The sequence below is a fragment of the Neocloeon triangulifer genome, unplaced genomic scaffold, assembly GCF_031216515.1.
Source record: "Neocloeon triangulifer isolate White Clay Creek 2 clone unplaced genomic scaffold, ASM3121651v1 ptg000017l, whole genome shotgun sequence".
Taxonomy (NCBI): domain Eukaryota; kingdom Metazoa; phylum Arthropoda; class Insecta; order Ephemeroptera; family Baetidae; genus Neocloeon; species Neocloeon triangulifer.
The window spans coordinates 5,989,989-6,005,631 of record NW_026775559.1 but is presented as its reverse complement, the minus strand read 5'-3'; the positions used below and the strand labels follow the sequence as shown (position 1 = coordinate 6,005,631).

Sequence of the window (15,643 nt, the reverse complement as noted above, 5' to 3'; positions counted from 1 at the left end):
TTAAATTTTAGCCGTCTGTACATTTGATTAATTTTTAGTATTAAGAGATATTTTATATCAATACATTATTTATTTATTATTCAATAAACCTAATTTGAATAATTTTTTGTTTATTGCATTATTAACATTATACTTACTATTATTCAGGCAAGAATGAAAAACTTCTAGGCTTTTTAATTCAATTTATAGAGTGATTTTGATAAAACAAGCATGCAATTTAATATGCTTAAGATAAAGTAATATCTGATTTAACTAAATTGAAAGTTTCTGTCGACTTTGATCTTTAAATTTATATAAAGTTATTATTTTTATTTATAAAATTGATGTATGTTAAAATTGTCAAAACCAAGGGATTTCAATGATCGCAATGGCTACAGGTATGGAAGTTGGTGTTCCGTGCCCAGCAATGACCCTCTCCACGCACCATATGGCCGACGCGAACCGAGCGACCCCCGAGCACAAAATCAACATCGCACCTGCAGGCAAACCGAATCAGGTGGGTGTCATTACTGTCATTAGTCGGCGAGCGTGATTAACAGGTCGCTGCACGCACCACGTAGATCTTGATTTGAAAAAAAAATGCACACTTTTTCATCATATATTTCGAACAACATCTGTTTCAATGGTAAAGGTCAGTCAGTTTGGTCAGCTCTTTTGAAATTTCAGAGTTACAAAAACCAGATTTAACAAAATAAGAGACCAAAATTTCTCTCCTCTGTTGGGACAGAGCAAATTCGACGAGCATAACAGTGGCGTGTCCCAGGTGAGTCAGGTGCTGCTGTACGGAGTGCCCATCGTGTCGCTGGTCATCGACTGCCAGGAGCGGCTCTGCCTCGCCCAGATCTCCAACACGCTGCTCAAGGAGTTCAGCTACAACGAAATCCACAACAGGCGCGTCGCCCTCGGCATCACGTGCGTCCAGTGCACCCCCGTGCAGCTGGAGATTCTGCGGCGGGCAGGGGCGATGCCCATTTCGTCCAGGAGGTGCGGCATGATTACCAAGAGGGAGGCTGAGAGGCTCTGCAAGAGTTTCCTCGGAGACAACTCGCCACCCAAGTTGCCCGACCACTTCGCTTTTGATGTTTACCACGAGTGCGCCTGGGGTTGCAGAGGAAACTTTGTTCCTTCAAGGTGAGAAATAAATTAACTCTCTTAAACAAAGATGTGCGATTTTCTCTGGGAAATAATCTATTTGGCCTATTTTTTATATTATAATGGATACCACCAAAAGTAACTTGAAAGTTTTTTTGCTCCTATTTATAATCCTGAAAATTTTATCTGTTGAAGTACTTGCAGTATGATTAGGTAATTAATAAAATTCATCATTAAGTTTAGAGTATTAAAAATAGGTATAAAATTTTTGTTTTGGTATTTTTAAGTTAATTTGAACCCCATTTCTTGTTGAAAATTTCTATTAAAAACTATTTCGTGGTGTTTGAATTTAATTTTGCCTTTTCCTTGGTGGGCTGTTTGACCTACAATCATATATTAGTTTGCAACGTTTAAAATTTCTAAAATCCCCAAACATTTAAATGTATTTGTCTATTTTCCTTGTTGCCAGGTACAACTCTTCCCGTGCCAAGTGCATCAAGTGCACCTACTGCAATCTGTTCTTTTCGCCGAACAAGTTCATTTTCCACTCGCACCGTCTGCCCGACTCAAAATACGTGCAGCCCGACGCGGCCAACTTCAACTCGTGGAGGCGCCACATGAAACTTGCCGGTTGCCCTCCCGAGGACGTCACGCACGCCTGGGAAGACGTCAAGGCCATGTTTAACGGTGGCACCAGGAAGAGGATGCTCTCCTCCCACTCGTCGTCCGATTCAGCCCCTCCGATGCCCAAGCAGCCCAAGAGCAGCGAGTCGAGATCGTCCAAGAAGAACAACAACAGCCACCACCAGTCCCAACCGGCCATCCAGACGGTGGTGCCCAGCAGACCTGCTGATATGGCACCATTCCAACCGAGCGTGAGAAAAATTTTATTAAAATTACTTATTATTTGAATAACTATAATTGTTATTCAAGAAATTTAAAAATTAAGGTAAATTTTACTTGAGATTTCTGTTATGAAATACTGCAAACATTTATATTGAAGATTACGGATCCAAAAATCATTGAGTCAATAAATAAAGTATGAAAAAAATTTGTAACATAAATTTAATTTTTGAAAACTCATTTTTTTCAGCCTCTAGCGCCAGTTCCACCTTCCCCTATGACCCCTCGCGTCCCTCCAACGGCCGTTTACTCCGAAAAGCCGCCCTCCTACCCTTACGACCTGCACCGAAGCTTTGTTGACTACGTCTGGGGTCACCACCAGGCCCCTCACGCCCCTATACAGCACCACAAACCCTTCCAGTTCGCTCCCTACTCCTTCCCCTGGCTCAAACGGCCCTCTTTGCTGGCATTCGGACCGGCGGCCGTGGCCGCCGCAGTGGCCGGTGAAACCGCTCTCCCTGATCATCCCCAGCAACTTACCCCGCCAGGCCCGGCGGCCGGATCAGCGGCCGCTGCGGCCGTGGCCGCTCTCTCGCACCACATCTACTCGAGCGCCTTCCGGCCTGTGGTGAAGCCCAGTCCGCCCCTGCCGGTCGGCAACCAGAGTGACGAAGAGGAGGAAACGGTGGACATTGAGACCACTGAGGACCCTCCGCCAGCTCCTCTGTGGATCACGCGACCAAGGTCAACGTCCCCTGCGTCTGAAAGGGCAGCTTCTCCAGAACCTCAAGATGAAAAGGTAGGATGTTATTTTTGTATCTCAAAAAGTGAACCGTTTCTTAAAATTATTAAAAACTGCTTTATCAAATTTTTTTTATCATTTTAATATCTGTTACCAATCCGCCAGATTTATTTTATACTAATATGGTCTCAATGCAAAGTAGTTTTTTTAGTGGCTAATTTATTTGTTATGGTAGAAAAGCATTATTTAAGTTGATCACGGTTGATCAAGCTGTTTAAAATAATTATGGATTATTTTTTTGGCAATTCTTCATGATAATTCTTATTGTAATAATGTTCAAATTTCAATTATACTGGAAATTCAATTGAGAGTTTTGGATTCATTTACCGTTTTTTATTATATTAAACACAGTGTGAAGCACAAATTCATCATTTTGTCTCTGTTGATGGACTTAACTGGAAATTTAATTCAATAATCCGCCAGTTTAAGGATAACCAGCAAGTCTTAAACCGGGAGTGGAAGATTTGCGCGCTACTGCTGTCGTCGCATAATCCTAATTGAAATTGTTACTTTTTAGTCGTCTGGTGCGGTCGGAACAAAGCTTTGATACAATACCTTACGTAGATACAGAATAATTTGGCAAAGTTGCCCCGAGCGCGAGCGGAGAGAGAGGAGACAATTTTGAATTATTAACTCTTTTGTGTGCCGCGCTGACAAAGAGGATTGCCTCGTTATTTAGCTCTAGGCCAATTTAATTAAAGGCGCGTATTTAAAAATTAAACTCCGCTGCCGAGAAACACAATTAGCTAATTTGCTGGTCGGATTAATCAAGAGAAACAAATAACGCCGAGTTAAAATGTTCAAATTATTCTTGAGCTTTAACAACCGCTAACTTAATTATGCATGCGCAATTTGGTTCCCTTAAGGAGGTGATTAGTATTCTGGCGAGTGGAAAAAGTGGAAAAGAAGTGTGCGGCGAATCACTCTCCGAGGAGCCATCGTAACCAACCGAAACTTCTTTCTTTTAGTTTTTCCTTTTTTGCGTCAATTTTCCGAACGCTCGCGCAAACGAGAGAGACATAAAGACCCTTCTGGCTTAATTAAATGCATTTAGAGTGATTATATTTAACGTGTAGGGTGTGTCCCTGTGTTGCTCACTGCATTTGTGATGGATGGCTGTTCGGAAACCTGAAACCGGGGGCACACGACACTTTATTTTTTATATCCGACTTCTTTCTTTCTTTAGGCTGCTTTCACAAAATTGGATTGAATTTCAATTCGCTCTGTTTAATGGAATAGAGTATTTCTGCGTACCAGAGTGTGTTTGTGCTCTTTGGCCGCGTCGCGCTTTATGGCTTTATTAATTAAAAAGCCCAGGCTAAAACTATAAGCAAGTGACCTTTGCATGAGCAGCGCCGAATAATCACCCTTTACTTATTTACTGTCGCCGGCCGCCGCTTTGATCGTCGTGCGAGGAGAAAAGGGCACCGCTTAATTGCCTTTTTGACGCACCGTTGGTCAATAACTCTGCTGATATTAGTTTAGCACAACTGCGACTACACCAAAAAAAGCGTAAGAATATTAATTTTGCACTGAAAACTTTTTTTATTTTATTAAAATTAAAAGCTAATTTAATTTTTTACTTTGAATTTGAAGAAAATAAGTTCAAGTAAAGGGATAAAAAATCAGCCTATTAAAATTCAGGAATTATTAATAAAGCGAACAATTAAATATAGGGCAAATTTTCACAACTAACGGAAATGTCCTAGGAAGGTTGAGATAGAGGGACTTTAAATTCAAACTATAAAAATTTTATTTAACGGATATTAACATATTATCCTTACAAATAAATAAATTTAAAAAATTTTAAAATTAATATTTGGCAAATTTCATAAATCTTTTCTTCTTTTTATTTTTTGAGAAAAAAAAAACTGAAATTTCTCAAGCTCAACAGTCGCATAATCAATTCTGTCCCTTTTAATGTGCCGACCTTGTTTTGCATGGCAAGCCAAAACCAGCATTTGCGCAATAGGAAATGTAAATAAATTTGGATTCACTTTGCACGATTACTTTTGCGGCGGGCGCTCGACTCGGATGGCCTAATATCAATTAACATGTTGTTTACACGTGGAACGTGTCACCTTATTTGAAAAAGAGAGCAGCGCGGGGCCCCGACCGGCATTACGCAGCGTTTTATTTGTTATTCGGTGCTGACAGGTGCAAACACGCCTTGGTAAATATAACACAGAGAATCAATTTAATTAAATTTTACTCACTGAAAATGTACTGCTAAATTAAATTTCCCACCTTTGTTATTATTGAAATCAATTTTGAACAAATAAACCTCACAATTTAATTATAGAGAAATTTCAAAAAAGCCAGTTGTATGTAAATTAAATAATGTATTTTTGAATGCGACTGAGAAATTTTGATTAATATTTTATGGTTAAGGTCAGTGGCAGCAGCAAAGTAAATTACAGAGCAGAAAAGAGACCGCGATCGCCCCCTGCATTTCGCATTACGATGGCCCTCATTTTTCAACGTAACGTTTAAATGGCAGCTCGTGGTGCCGCGTGGCATTTGACATTTCGGCCGACCAACCATCTCCGTAAACCGCATTATCACAAAAGCCGAAAGGGAGACTGTGTTTCCGGAGAGGAATTGTTTTACAAAATCTCAAAATTTCAATTCGGTGCAACAATAAGTTTTTTTATTTTAAAATAACGCTATTACTTATTTTTTTTTAAATATCTGATAATTCTTTTAACATAAAAATTAATTAATTTATGCTTAAAGAGAAATTTGAGCTGTAGAAGGATTCTAAGAAAATTGATTAAATCCTGAGCGTCTTGTTGTAATTTTCCCTCTTTCTGCGCTGTTTACCTCAGGAAATTAAGGGATGAGCAGCTAGTTAGAAAAAGTGTCAACCCCACTGTTGTATGTTTGCCGTGAAATTGGTGCTGGTTGTTTAAGCGCGGCGGCACACAGGAAGCGACGAAAAATCCGACCGGCGAGAGCACCCCCGGCTCGCGCGCTGACTTTGCCCGCTAATGTCACTATTATTTGAATAATCCACGAGGGACGGCAGTCAAAAGTGCCTTATGTTGATAACTCTCCGCAGCAATCACTATAATTATATCTGCACTCCACACGACGACGCTAACACCCCCCTAATATACAAATGCATAGGGAGTGTTATTAAATATCGTTATTTTAATCTTTCAATCGATTGAGAGCAAATGCACAAAAGATACCGATTGGATTTATAATATTTTGTTTTCTGAATTTTTAGATCTGTCTTTAATTGAAATCTTTATTTTTAAATGTTATACAACCGCAAAATCTTTAGAAAATAAATTAAATAATTATAAATCATTCCTTATAATTTTAAAATGTATTCTAATATGTTTCAACAAGTTTGTTTTGGAGAAAACATAGATCATTACAATATACTATTTTTAATAACAATAACATATCGACACCCAATACGATCAATTATTGAGTTATAAAATGTTCCTATTAATCAAAATTCACCCTCTTGCACAAATGCTTTAAAACAAATTATTTTTCGTTTAAATATAAATCATAAATCATAGAGCGTTGCCTTTAGTATTTAATGTAATATTTAATAATTTTGATGCTAATTTAATTTTATGCTTGAATAAAAATGATATACATAAAAAAATTATATAATATTCTATTAATAATAATTTAATTTGTTATACAAATAATACAATTATAGGAAATATAAAAAAATATTTTAAAATAATGTTGCACAGTAAAAATATATAAAAATACTAATGTTTAGAAAAATTAATTACAAATAGTAACATATAATAAAATGTTTATTATTTATTACACGTGTTAATATCTTTTGTGTCATGACATGAGTATTTACAAAACGGAGGGTGCTTAGAGTTTAAATATTCGTCATCGCATGGGCTGGTCTCAAACGTGAAGCTTTTATCCTCGGCTCAGCTGGTCTCCCAGGAGATCCATCTCGTTTTTTTCGCACACCAAGACAAGATTGAATCCCGTTCGCGACCAAAGCAAAAGCGGACACCCCTTCCTTTGAGTCGAAAACAAACAATGGGCAGTCGAGTGCCCCTTGCCTGGGCGTAAATATGCAACCCTCTCTGCCGCTTTAAGCTTTTTTCCTGTCGGCGAAAGGTCACGCGCTGGCATTTGGCGCCGAATTCGCTGCCGCACGAAAAGAATAATACACATTTAATGAGATACACACTTAACTTTTATATTAAAGGCATAAAAAAAAGCAGCGCGTATAATAATGACTCTCTCGTCGGCAGCGCTGATTACCAATCCGCTGGGGAGCTGATTGTCAGATTTTGAAGATGACGCGACGCCATTAACATTTCATTTTCCCATTTGTTATGGCTGCTCGGGGAGTTTTCGCGGAAAAAAATGAAATGGGAAAAAATTGCTGCGGGCCGCGATGCGCATTTTTAAATTACCATCAAAGAAGATTAAAGTGTACGCGCGGCTCTGCCAGCAGCGGCGGAGGAAAAACTTCCGCCCAAACGACAAGGGGGACGCTAATAGGCCACCGCACTGCTGGTAAATAAGTTTGCACCGTTTTTGCATGCGATGGAAAAAATCACTAAATGTCAAAACAGTTTTTCGGTATCAGCTCTGTAAAAGAAAAAAAAAAATCAATACCAGAAAGGTGAGAATTAATTTAAAAAAAATCAATACCAGAAAGGTGAGAATTAATTTAAAAAAAATCAATACCAGAAAGGTGAGAATTAATTTTTGAGGAAAATTAAAAGGTCCATTTAAATTAGTAAAGTAGAGTTTTGTATTGTTTTTTCTCAAACAATAAAAAACTTACAAAAACCCACATCAAGGAAAAGCCGAATTTTAAATTCAAATCACCAAGGTAAAGAACGATTTGACAAAATTAGTTAATTTGACAAAAATATAAAAATTAAAAAACAAAACTGTCTAGGCGCCTTTATACGTTAAAAGTTTCAAATTGTGTTTATTGATATATCACGTTTTTTTACACATTTTAATTTTAAAATTTTCTTGTACATACTTCGAGCAAAGTAAATATATTAATTGTTATGATTCTGCACTGTCTGCATGAAAAAAATTCTCCCAAGACAAATATATTGAAATGATATTAAAGCAATAATTTTAATTACAATTAAAAAACCAACTTCTTTTCAGACGCAAACATTTCTTTTCCGTTCTTATTGTTAAATGAAAATTTTACTTTTATTATATTTCCTTATGTTTCTCTTGACGTGGAAATGTTCCATATACAGATCAAGAGTCGTGAAAGAGCTTGGCAGCAGTGCAGTAATTGAATGCGAAAACCTCGAAAGTTCTTTTAAACATTGGAAATAATAGCGTCGGAGAGCAAGAGATAATGGGCACGGATGTTTTAGCAAAAGAGGAGAGCTCGCAGCTCTTTCTCTCGTCAAAATCTCTCTCTCCCGCCAATATAACAAGTTTGCGCAGAGCTTTGCTTAATCCTTTCTGAAACTCTCTATATATATTTATCTCTTTTGTCGAAACTCGGAATGAGAATTCAAACTGACTGGAAACTCTCTTTACCATTAATTATAGCCGCAGGCCGGCTCAAAACTGTGCCGCTGCCGCTCAAACACGGAAAGTCATCAATAATTCGCCGCTTTTGCATAATACGTCGCTCTCGGTTTTATATACTCCCACCGGTGTTATACCATATTTTGCTACCGGCGAAATTTATTTAAAGCTCTAAAGAGTGCCACAAATTTAAATTAATTAATGAAAACTTCGATATAAGCGTTAAAAAAAAAAAACGCAAGGCATAAGAAAAAAAATTAATTTAATCAATTTATGAATAATAATTTATTAAATTTGCTGTAAATATTTAGGTCAACATTAGTTTTAATAATTATTTATCTCATTGTTATTATTTCCTCTTGATTGCTTTATTTTGAATTTATAGAGGTTTTGTTTTGCTGCAGGCTGCATTTTAATTGGTAAAATAAAATTATGAAAGTCGGCCATCCCAGGAAATTAAACACTTAAGGAAATATGACCTGAAATCAAATTTAGACGGTAAAAAGAGAAATTTAAAAATTCAAGATAATCCTGAACTGAAATTTCCTTGATATCACCCACATTTACATCATCCATTTGATAACAAATGATTTGTCACCATTTTCTAAATAAAATATTTTCAATTTTTATTTCGCTACAAGAGTAGATCCCAGGGGATTTTCCCGTGTAGAGATTCGCCTTCTGGGGATCGAGGGTGGGAGGAGCGACGAGGGATGAAAAAGAAAGTGGTGCGCGCCGAGATGGGGGGATGCGTGCCGATCCGCTAGCTCATGGTAATCTGATGAGTATTATCAAGAACAATAATCGCTGAGCAACGTTGCTATTGAAACGCACTCTATCTATAATTCAGGCGATGCAAATTCATTAACAATTGCTCTAGTTGCTGCGGGCAGACGGGGAGAAGCGCCCTGCGTATTGCGATCGCTACACACAGTACTTGCTATTTGTACTTAATCACTAATAACGCGCGCTTGTCTATCTCCCTAATCCTCCTGCCCTCTTGCAAGAGTGAGCTCTTGTTTGGCAACAAAAAGGATTTTGTTGCAGTTTAAAAATGCATTAAATTCAACGGTGAAAATTTACATTGATGGGAAAGAAGGGTAAACTTGAAGTTTATTGCGCTTTTTAAATCAAATTAATGTTAGTCTCTGCAATAAATTTATAATTTTACCTTAGTTGAGCGACAAAAATTGAAATAACGGATTGATTACGAGAAATAATATCCATCATGATAAAACTGAAGTTAATGATTTGATTATAATTGTTTATTATGGTTTATTCTTTCCAAATCAAATCAAAACGGCAAAAAATGTAATATATTTAATATGCACATTTTACAATAAATACAATAAAAAGTTCATACAACTTTCAGTTATGATTACAAAAATGTTTTACTAAAATTATCTTTGACAAAATTTTAATTCAAAAAGTTTACTTGTATTTTTCACAAGTTGAAATCCCTTGCCACATCCACATTTTGAATAATGAAATTTATAAGCTTTGAAAATGAATAACGAAAAATCCCACCCACCAAACGTGACGGCGCAGCAGCCATGCAGGTAAACACACTTTCTGTAATAATGCCGACTCTTTTTATTTATTTCATTGCCCGGCATGAGCTGATGAATTTTTGATGTGCTCGCTCGGAAAATGTGTTTTCCCCGGTTCGGAAACGTAACCGTCGCCAACCGATCGCCCTTGTGTCACGTGTCGGTGGCGACGGCGACTGTGAATTCTGCAGAGTGCTCTTGATTACGATGTCACGGAATTGTGGAGTTCGCTTATGCGAGCGAGTGTTCTGCCTGACAGCGGCATTTAATATTATTTATTCATACTTGTCCGTGCTGCGGGCGGACTTTACTTGTGTTGTGGTCATTTTTATTTATGCCCTGCCAGATAGTTGCTACGCGTTTGTAGTTTTATCAAAAGCGTGCGTGGGTAATTAAAATTAATGACAACGACTCAAAAATTCAACTATGCAAAATTTACTTGCCTCCAGGGGTGTCAGAGCTAAGCTAATTTTGCGAGAAAAATTTTCCAGTGAAATTATTTTGATTGTAACCATAGAAATTGTAAATATTGCTCATATTTAAACTAAATTCATATAATAATTATCTACATGCAAGTTATATAAACCGACGATCTAGAGTTTAAAACTAAAATTCGAAAGCAGCAAAAGAATAAAGAAGACCGCCGACATAATATATTTTATTTTGCTAGAAGAAATATTAACAAGAAAAATTTGCCACAGAATTGAAAAGTAATCTATTAATATCTTTCCAATTTGGATATTATTTATAAAACGGACAAACTATAAATTACTTTTTGATCTGCTACGGTTTGCAAAAATCTGCTATAAATACGCAACAAAATGTGATTTTTTCCCCCATTGAATTGGTTGAAAAGGGTGGTCCGGATTTTGATCCGCGGCGCGTGCATTGAATTTTTGCGAGTGTTTTATATTGCACATAGCATGCATGGAATACACACACAGCTCAGCGCGCCGCTCATAAAAAAGTAAATGTTTGATGTTTAATTTAAAATTCAATTTTGCGAACCTTAAATCTTTTTCATTATTCAATCCCATTGTGTCACAAAATAAAACAGCAGCACGCTCGCCGCGCGCATTTAACGATTTTTTTTGCGAATTGTCATTCGAACAACGCGAAAATGTCTCTCTTCATTTTATATTTTTCTGCACAATTGGACAAAGTCTGCGTTTCAAAAAGAGATCGTGCTGTGTTTTTTATGCACAGCAAAACTCATATGTATTAAAAAGCGTGAGCTACCTTTTTTATTCGTCATCTCTCTCGGCGAAAACGAACTATGGAAATGAGAGAAAATCTCTCTTGCTTTTTTAACTTTGGGGAAACTCAGCTTTCGCTCTCTGTTATTTTTTGTCCTTTTCAATTGGCTGATGGAAAATGGCGTTGCTGCGCCCCGTGTGTGTTTTTTTATTAGGGTATATTGTCGTGCGTTAAAAACAATTGTGCTTTCTCTCTCTCCTGCTCTTTCTCTCTCTGGCAAAAGTTTTTTATATTCCAATTCTCTTCACATAATCACATACAATAACTTTGAGCTGCCTCGCTCGTCCTGTAGTAATAACAATAAAAAAGGCAATTGTACACACATAGAGAGGTTATTTTTGAGGCTTAAAAATATATATCTCGTGCCAGAGCCAACTTTGCCAAATGCGTCCCGGGGGCTCCTTTGCGCTTCTTCGCACGTCCGGTGTATAAAAAAGCAGGAGGAAATAAGAAAAAGCTGAAGCAGCCATGCTCATTCGGTACGTGAGCCGCGGCAAATAAATAAGAGAGACAAACGGAGAAGCAACAAAACAGCAGCCTTATTTATCGTCTCTCTTTGTTTCTCTATCTCGGGCGGCGGCGGCGGAAAAGTTGAGAGAGGGAAACGGATTTAATGGCTCCGGATTGAGCAAAGCGAATTTTCTCGCGCCACTGCCTTTCAATTTGGTTTCAATGGGCCGCCTTTTTCCGTTGTTGCAGGCCAAAGTGGAAGTGCAGGGCGAGCTCGGTTCACCCCTCCAGCAAGCCAGGCGCTCGCCCAGCCCCAACCTGGAGCGACCCTGGGCCCTGACCACTCACGACAAACGCCACTACCGCTCCCACGAGGTCGCCAGGCACCTCACCATGATCAGAGGTACAAAAATGGCGATAAATTATGAGAAAACTAATTAAATAATATTTAAATAAAAATTAAACAAAACATAATTTTAATTTTTTTTTTAAAATTTTAAAAGGCTCCATTATTTTCAAACGTTTTGCGTAAAATCAGATGATAAATCGAATAATATTTTATTGGGAAATTACAAAATTAATTTATTAACCTTGGCAAAATGAAATCAGGAATTATTAAAAATTTATTTAATGAAACAAGCAATAGTTTTAATATCTGGTAGATTTAAATATGTGAAAGTGAAATTAATCTTCTTTTTATAATGAACTATAAATTTAAAACAATTATTTAGCTGTTAGCATTTATAGTTCCTTATAACTTAGAATATTAAAGAGAATAATGCGCAATTAAGAAAGAACATTAATATTGAAGTTTGTAAAATTATGCTACAAATTTAATACAATACCAGTGACGCCAGTGAGGGATAAATCTTAAAAACATAACTATACATTTATGAGCTTTTTTCATCAGAATATGATATTTATTATTTGTTTTATAAGTTTTGCTTTTACTTTGTTGATAACTCCATGGAGGTGATGCAGTTATTTTCCATATCCGCTTTTAGCATGTAATGCAGAAATTTTTTTTAAGAAGTCGAAGGTGTAAGAAAACCTTGTTTTCGCACATGTTCATAATAATGCCTTTTGAACCCAGCTGGTCAGCGTACCTGGTTTGAATACACGCACTATATTAATAAGCCGCTTGCGAAGGCAAAATCCTTGAACAGAATGCGGCGAGCGGAGGAGCATTCATAGCCATGGTTACTGAGGGAAGCGCCGTGCTGCTGTGCTCACACCTCTTTGCGATGTTTCGCATTTAATTGGCGGCACGCAGATTTGTTTGCGGCGCCAATTTTAAGTACATCAGTCAAAGTGCGCGACCGCGATAATTATCAGTGCGGCAATAATTGGCGCGCGCTCACCATTTCAAGGGGCTTTGCTGTATAATTATGCTTTCTCTGCGACCACCGTTTGCAAATCCTTCTTTTCAATTTGACCTCCCTTGAATTATACCCTCCAGACCCCTACTCTAATACCAGAAAATTGGCACCGACCAATTCTAAGAAGAATTCTCCTCTGCATTTTAACCACAACTTTTCTGTCATATTTTTAAGTGTAGTTTGGTTTGTGTTTCAGAAATGGCCTCGTCGCCGGAATCAAACTCTGGACCTGCGTTGCAAAGTCAAACTGTGTTGAGAGATGTTGAAAGAAGGGCGCGACTTTCTGTCCATGGCAGACTTAAAGGTGAGCCGCTTTTAAATAAATAAATTCGATTTCTATTGTTGTAAAATTGCTCTGAAAAAAGTAGTCTCAAATTAACACAATGATAACTTAAATCTTAAAATCTTGTTATCATGCTCATTAAAAAATGTTTTGATTTTCTTCTTACATATTTTTCCTGGATGCAATAAATATTTTTAAAATTTTGGCAGGCCGTTGTAATTTAAAGCAATTTTTATAAACAGAACCTCCAGTATTCAAGCTGTTCAATTACTTTTTAATGGAAGTATTTTAGGGAGATAAAAATAAAATCGTTTGGTTCCCAATCTGTTTCAGAAGCTCAGAGTGCTCTGCACCAGTTGCAAAATAAAATCGGACTTGACTGCACAAGTTATCACCACGCGTTTCAAGAAACTAACAACATTTCGCCCTAAAGGTGAATGACGTAAAATGTGTTTTTACCCTTTGATCTCTCAGAACTCTCCTAGTCTTTAAAAAAAATTAGACACCCGCATAGAATGTTATAACCTTTTCAATATTGAAAAGTATTACCTGATTATGATCATCATGTTGAAAACTTACGGAAAGGGACCCCTTTTGTCATCGATGTTTGATCAAAAAATAAGTCATTAAAAATAAACCCTTCTTCCGACTATAATCAAACTTCTGCGCATTTCTGAATAAAAAATTTTTGACTGTTTTCCTCATGCTAATCAACGTAAAGTTACTCTACATGCGTGTAAATAAGCCTAGTCCCTTGTTGTGATATTGCATTTACCCTCTGCTTGAATGTACAATTATGGCATAATAATTTATCAACACAATAAAAGGAGTTACAAAAATTTTGCGTTTCAATTTTTATTCAACTCGGTCAATGTCTGTGCTGCGGCAGAGGAATGTTGGGTCGCTGCTTGCGGGCCTTGCTGGGCCTGGCCCACGGGTCGTGCTCTTGCGGAGGCGTGGCCAACTTTTCGTTCATCATTCTGCAGTTCTGCAGACGCTTGGCGGCCCTGATCAGCTTCAACTGCTCGGAGTGTAGCCACGAGTCATCCGAGCGCTTGTTGTACCGCTGGCGGGCGCAACGCAGACGGGCACCAGTGCATTTCTCTTTAGGCCTAAAAATGAAAAAAAAAAAAAATAATAATAATTATAATGAATTGCATTATTATTTTTTTAATTAAATGCAAATAAACAATAAAATCGTCCTTATTATTCAAGAAAATTACGTTAAGGCATTACAAAAAATTAAAATAAGGAATATTTCTTAGGCATTACGCCTTTCATTTCAAAATATGCAACCTGCTCAACTAGCATGCTAAGCGGCTTGCATAAGTTCTGCAATCTTAAAATTCTACTTGAATCTTGGAGTTACTTTAATAAAGAAAATATTTTGGACATAGTTAGTTTCATGAGATCATATTAATTTTTTTGTTTTACTTCTTTTCTATTTCTTTTAAATATAAAATAGTAAGTTTAAAAGTGGTCAAAATAAAAAAATTTAAAAATAGTATTTGAATAATGCTTCAATATACCTATGCTCAACCCTCAGGGTGGACATGGCAGGGTACTCTGTGGGCCGTTTCTTGCTGCCGAAGCTTTGTCTGGGGTCGCATCGCTGCGGAGGCTCGGTCAGGTCTTTGACAACGCCGCGCGCCCGCACCGCCAGATTGGCCTGGATGCGACGGGCCCGTTCGTGGTTGAGGATGTGCACCACCTCGGACACAATCATGCGATCGTCCCGCCGACTCATCTCAAAAAGATACTGGCGCGACCGCTCACGGGCCTTCATCATGGCAACGCGGATTTCAGGCCTCTCGCGCTTCAGAACCACCTTTTTAATAAAGTGAAATATAATGATGATAAATTGCTTTTTTTAATAATCACGACGCACTTTATCCCACTCTGGAATTTCAACGATTTTTTTCAGGGTCGGCAGAAAGAGTTTGAAGGTTGTGTTGGTGTTGTGCACTTCGAATTTGAGTTTGGCGGCCGACTCAACAAACTCTTTGATTCGGTACTTTGGCTTTTCAACCGCGGAGAATGAAACTCGTTGATCGTCACTCCCTTGGCTCGTTCGACCAGACGACTGCACCTCAAATTCTTGCGTGTAGCTCTCTTCAGGTCCAGTTTCTGTCTGATCTCCAACAAGTTTCTCCCAATCTTTTTCATAAACCATTTAATCTTAAAAATTGACAAAAATAATTAAAAATACCAAAATCAATCTCCTTCAGCTCCTCTTTGACCTCAAATTTTCCTTCCAACTCATCGTCATGTATAAAATACGGATCTTTGCTATCTGGATCAATCGATTTCTCAAATCCTTCTGTTTCTTGTTTATTATTTATTTTTTAATATTAATAATTTTTTATGCGTTGAATACCAAAAAAACAAACCAAAATCTGTTTCCTGTGGCTCCTTTTTGATCTCAACTTTTGCTTCCAGCTCGTCGTCGTTTGTTGAGTCCAGTTCACCATCTTTG

General features: G+C 37.5%; 1 protein-coding gene across 1 annotated transcript; it reads left to right on the top strand.

Moving 5' to 3' along the window:
* The first annotated feature begins 391 nt into the window (after positions 1 to 391).
* LOC132203341 (SKI family transcriptional corepressor 1) lies at positions 392 to 13,828 on the top strand. Its single transcript, XM_059631055.1, has 7 exons — positions 392 to 496; positions 728 to 1,131; positions 1,562 to 1,967; positions 2,186 to 2,734; positions 11,755 to 11,908; positions 13,081 to 13,188; positions 13,501 to 13,828. Exons 1-7 carry the CDS (start codon positions 407 to 409, stop codon positions 13,596 to 13,598), a joined length of 1,809 nt encoding a protein of 602 aa, XP_059487038.1. The 5' UTR covers positions 392 to 406; the 3' UTR covers positions 13,599 to 13,828.
* Positions 13,829 to 15,643: the final 1,815 nt, after the last annotated feature.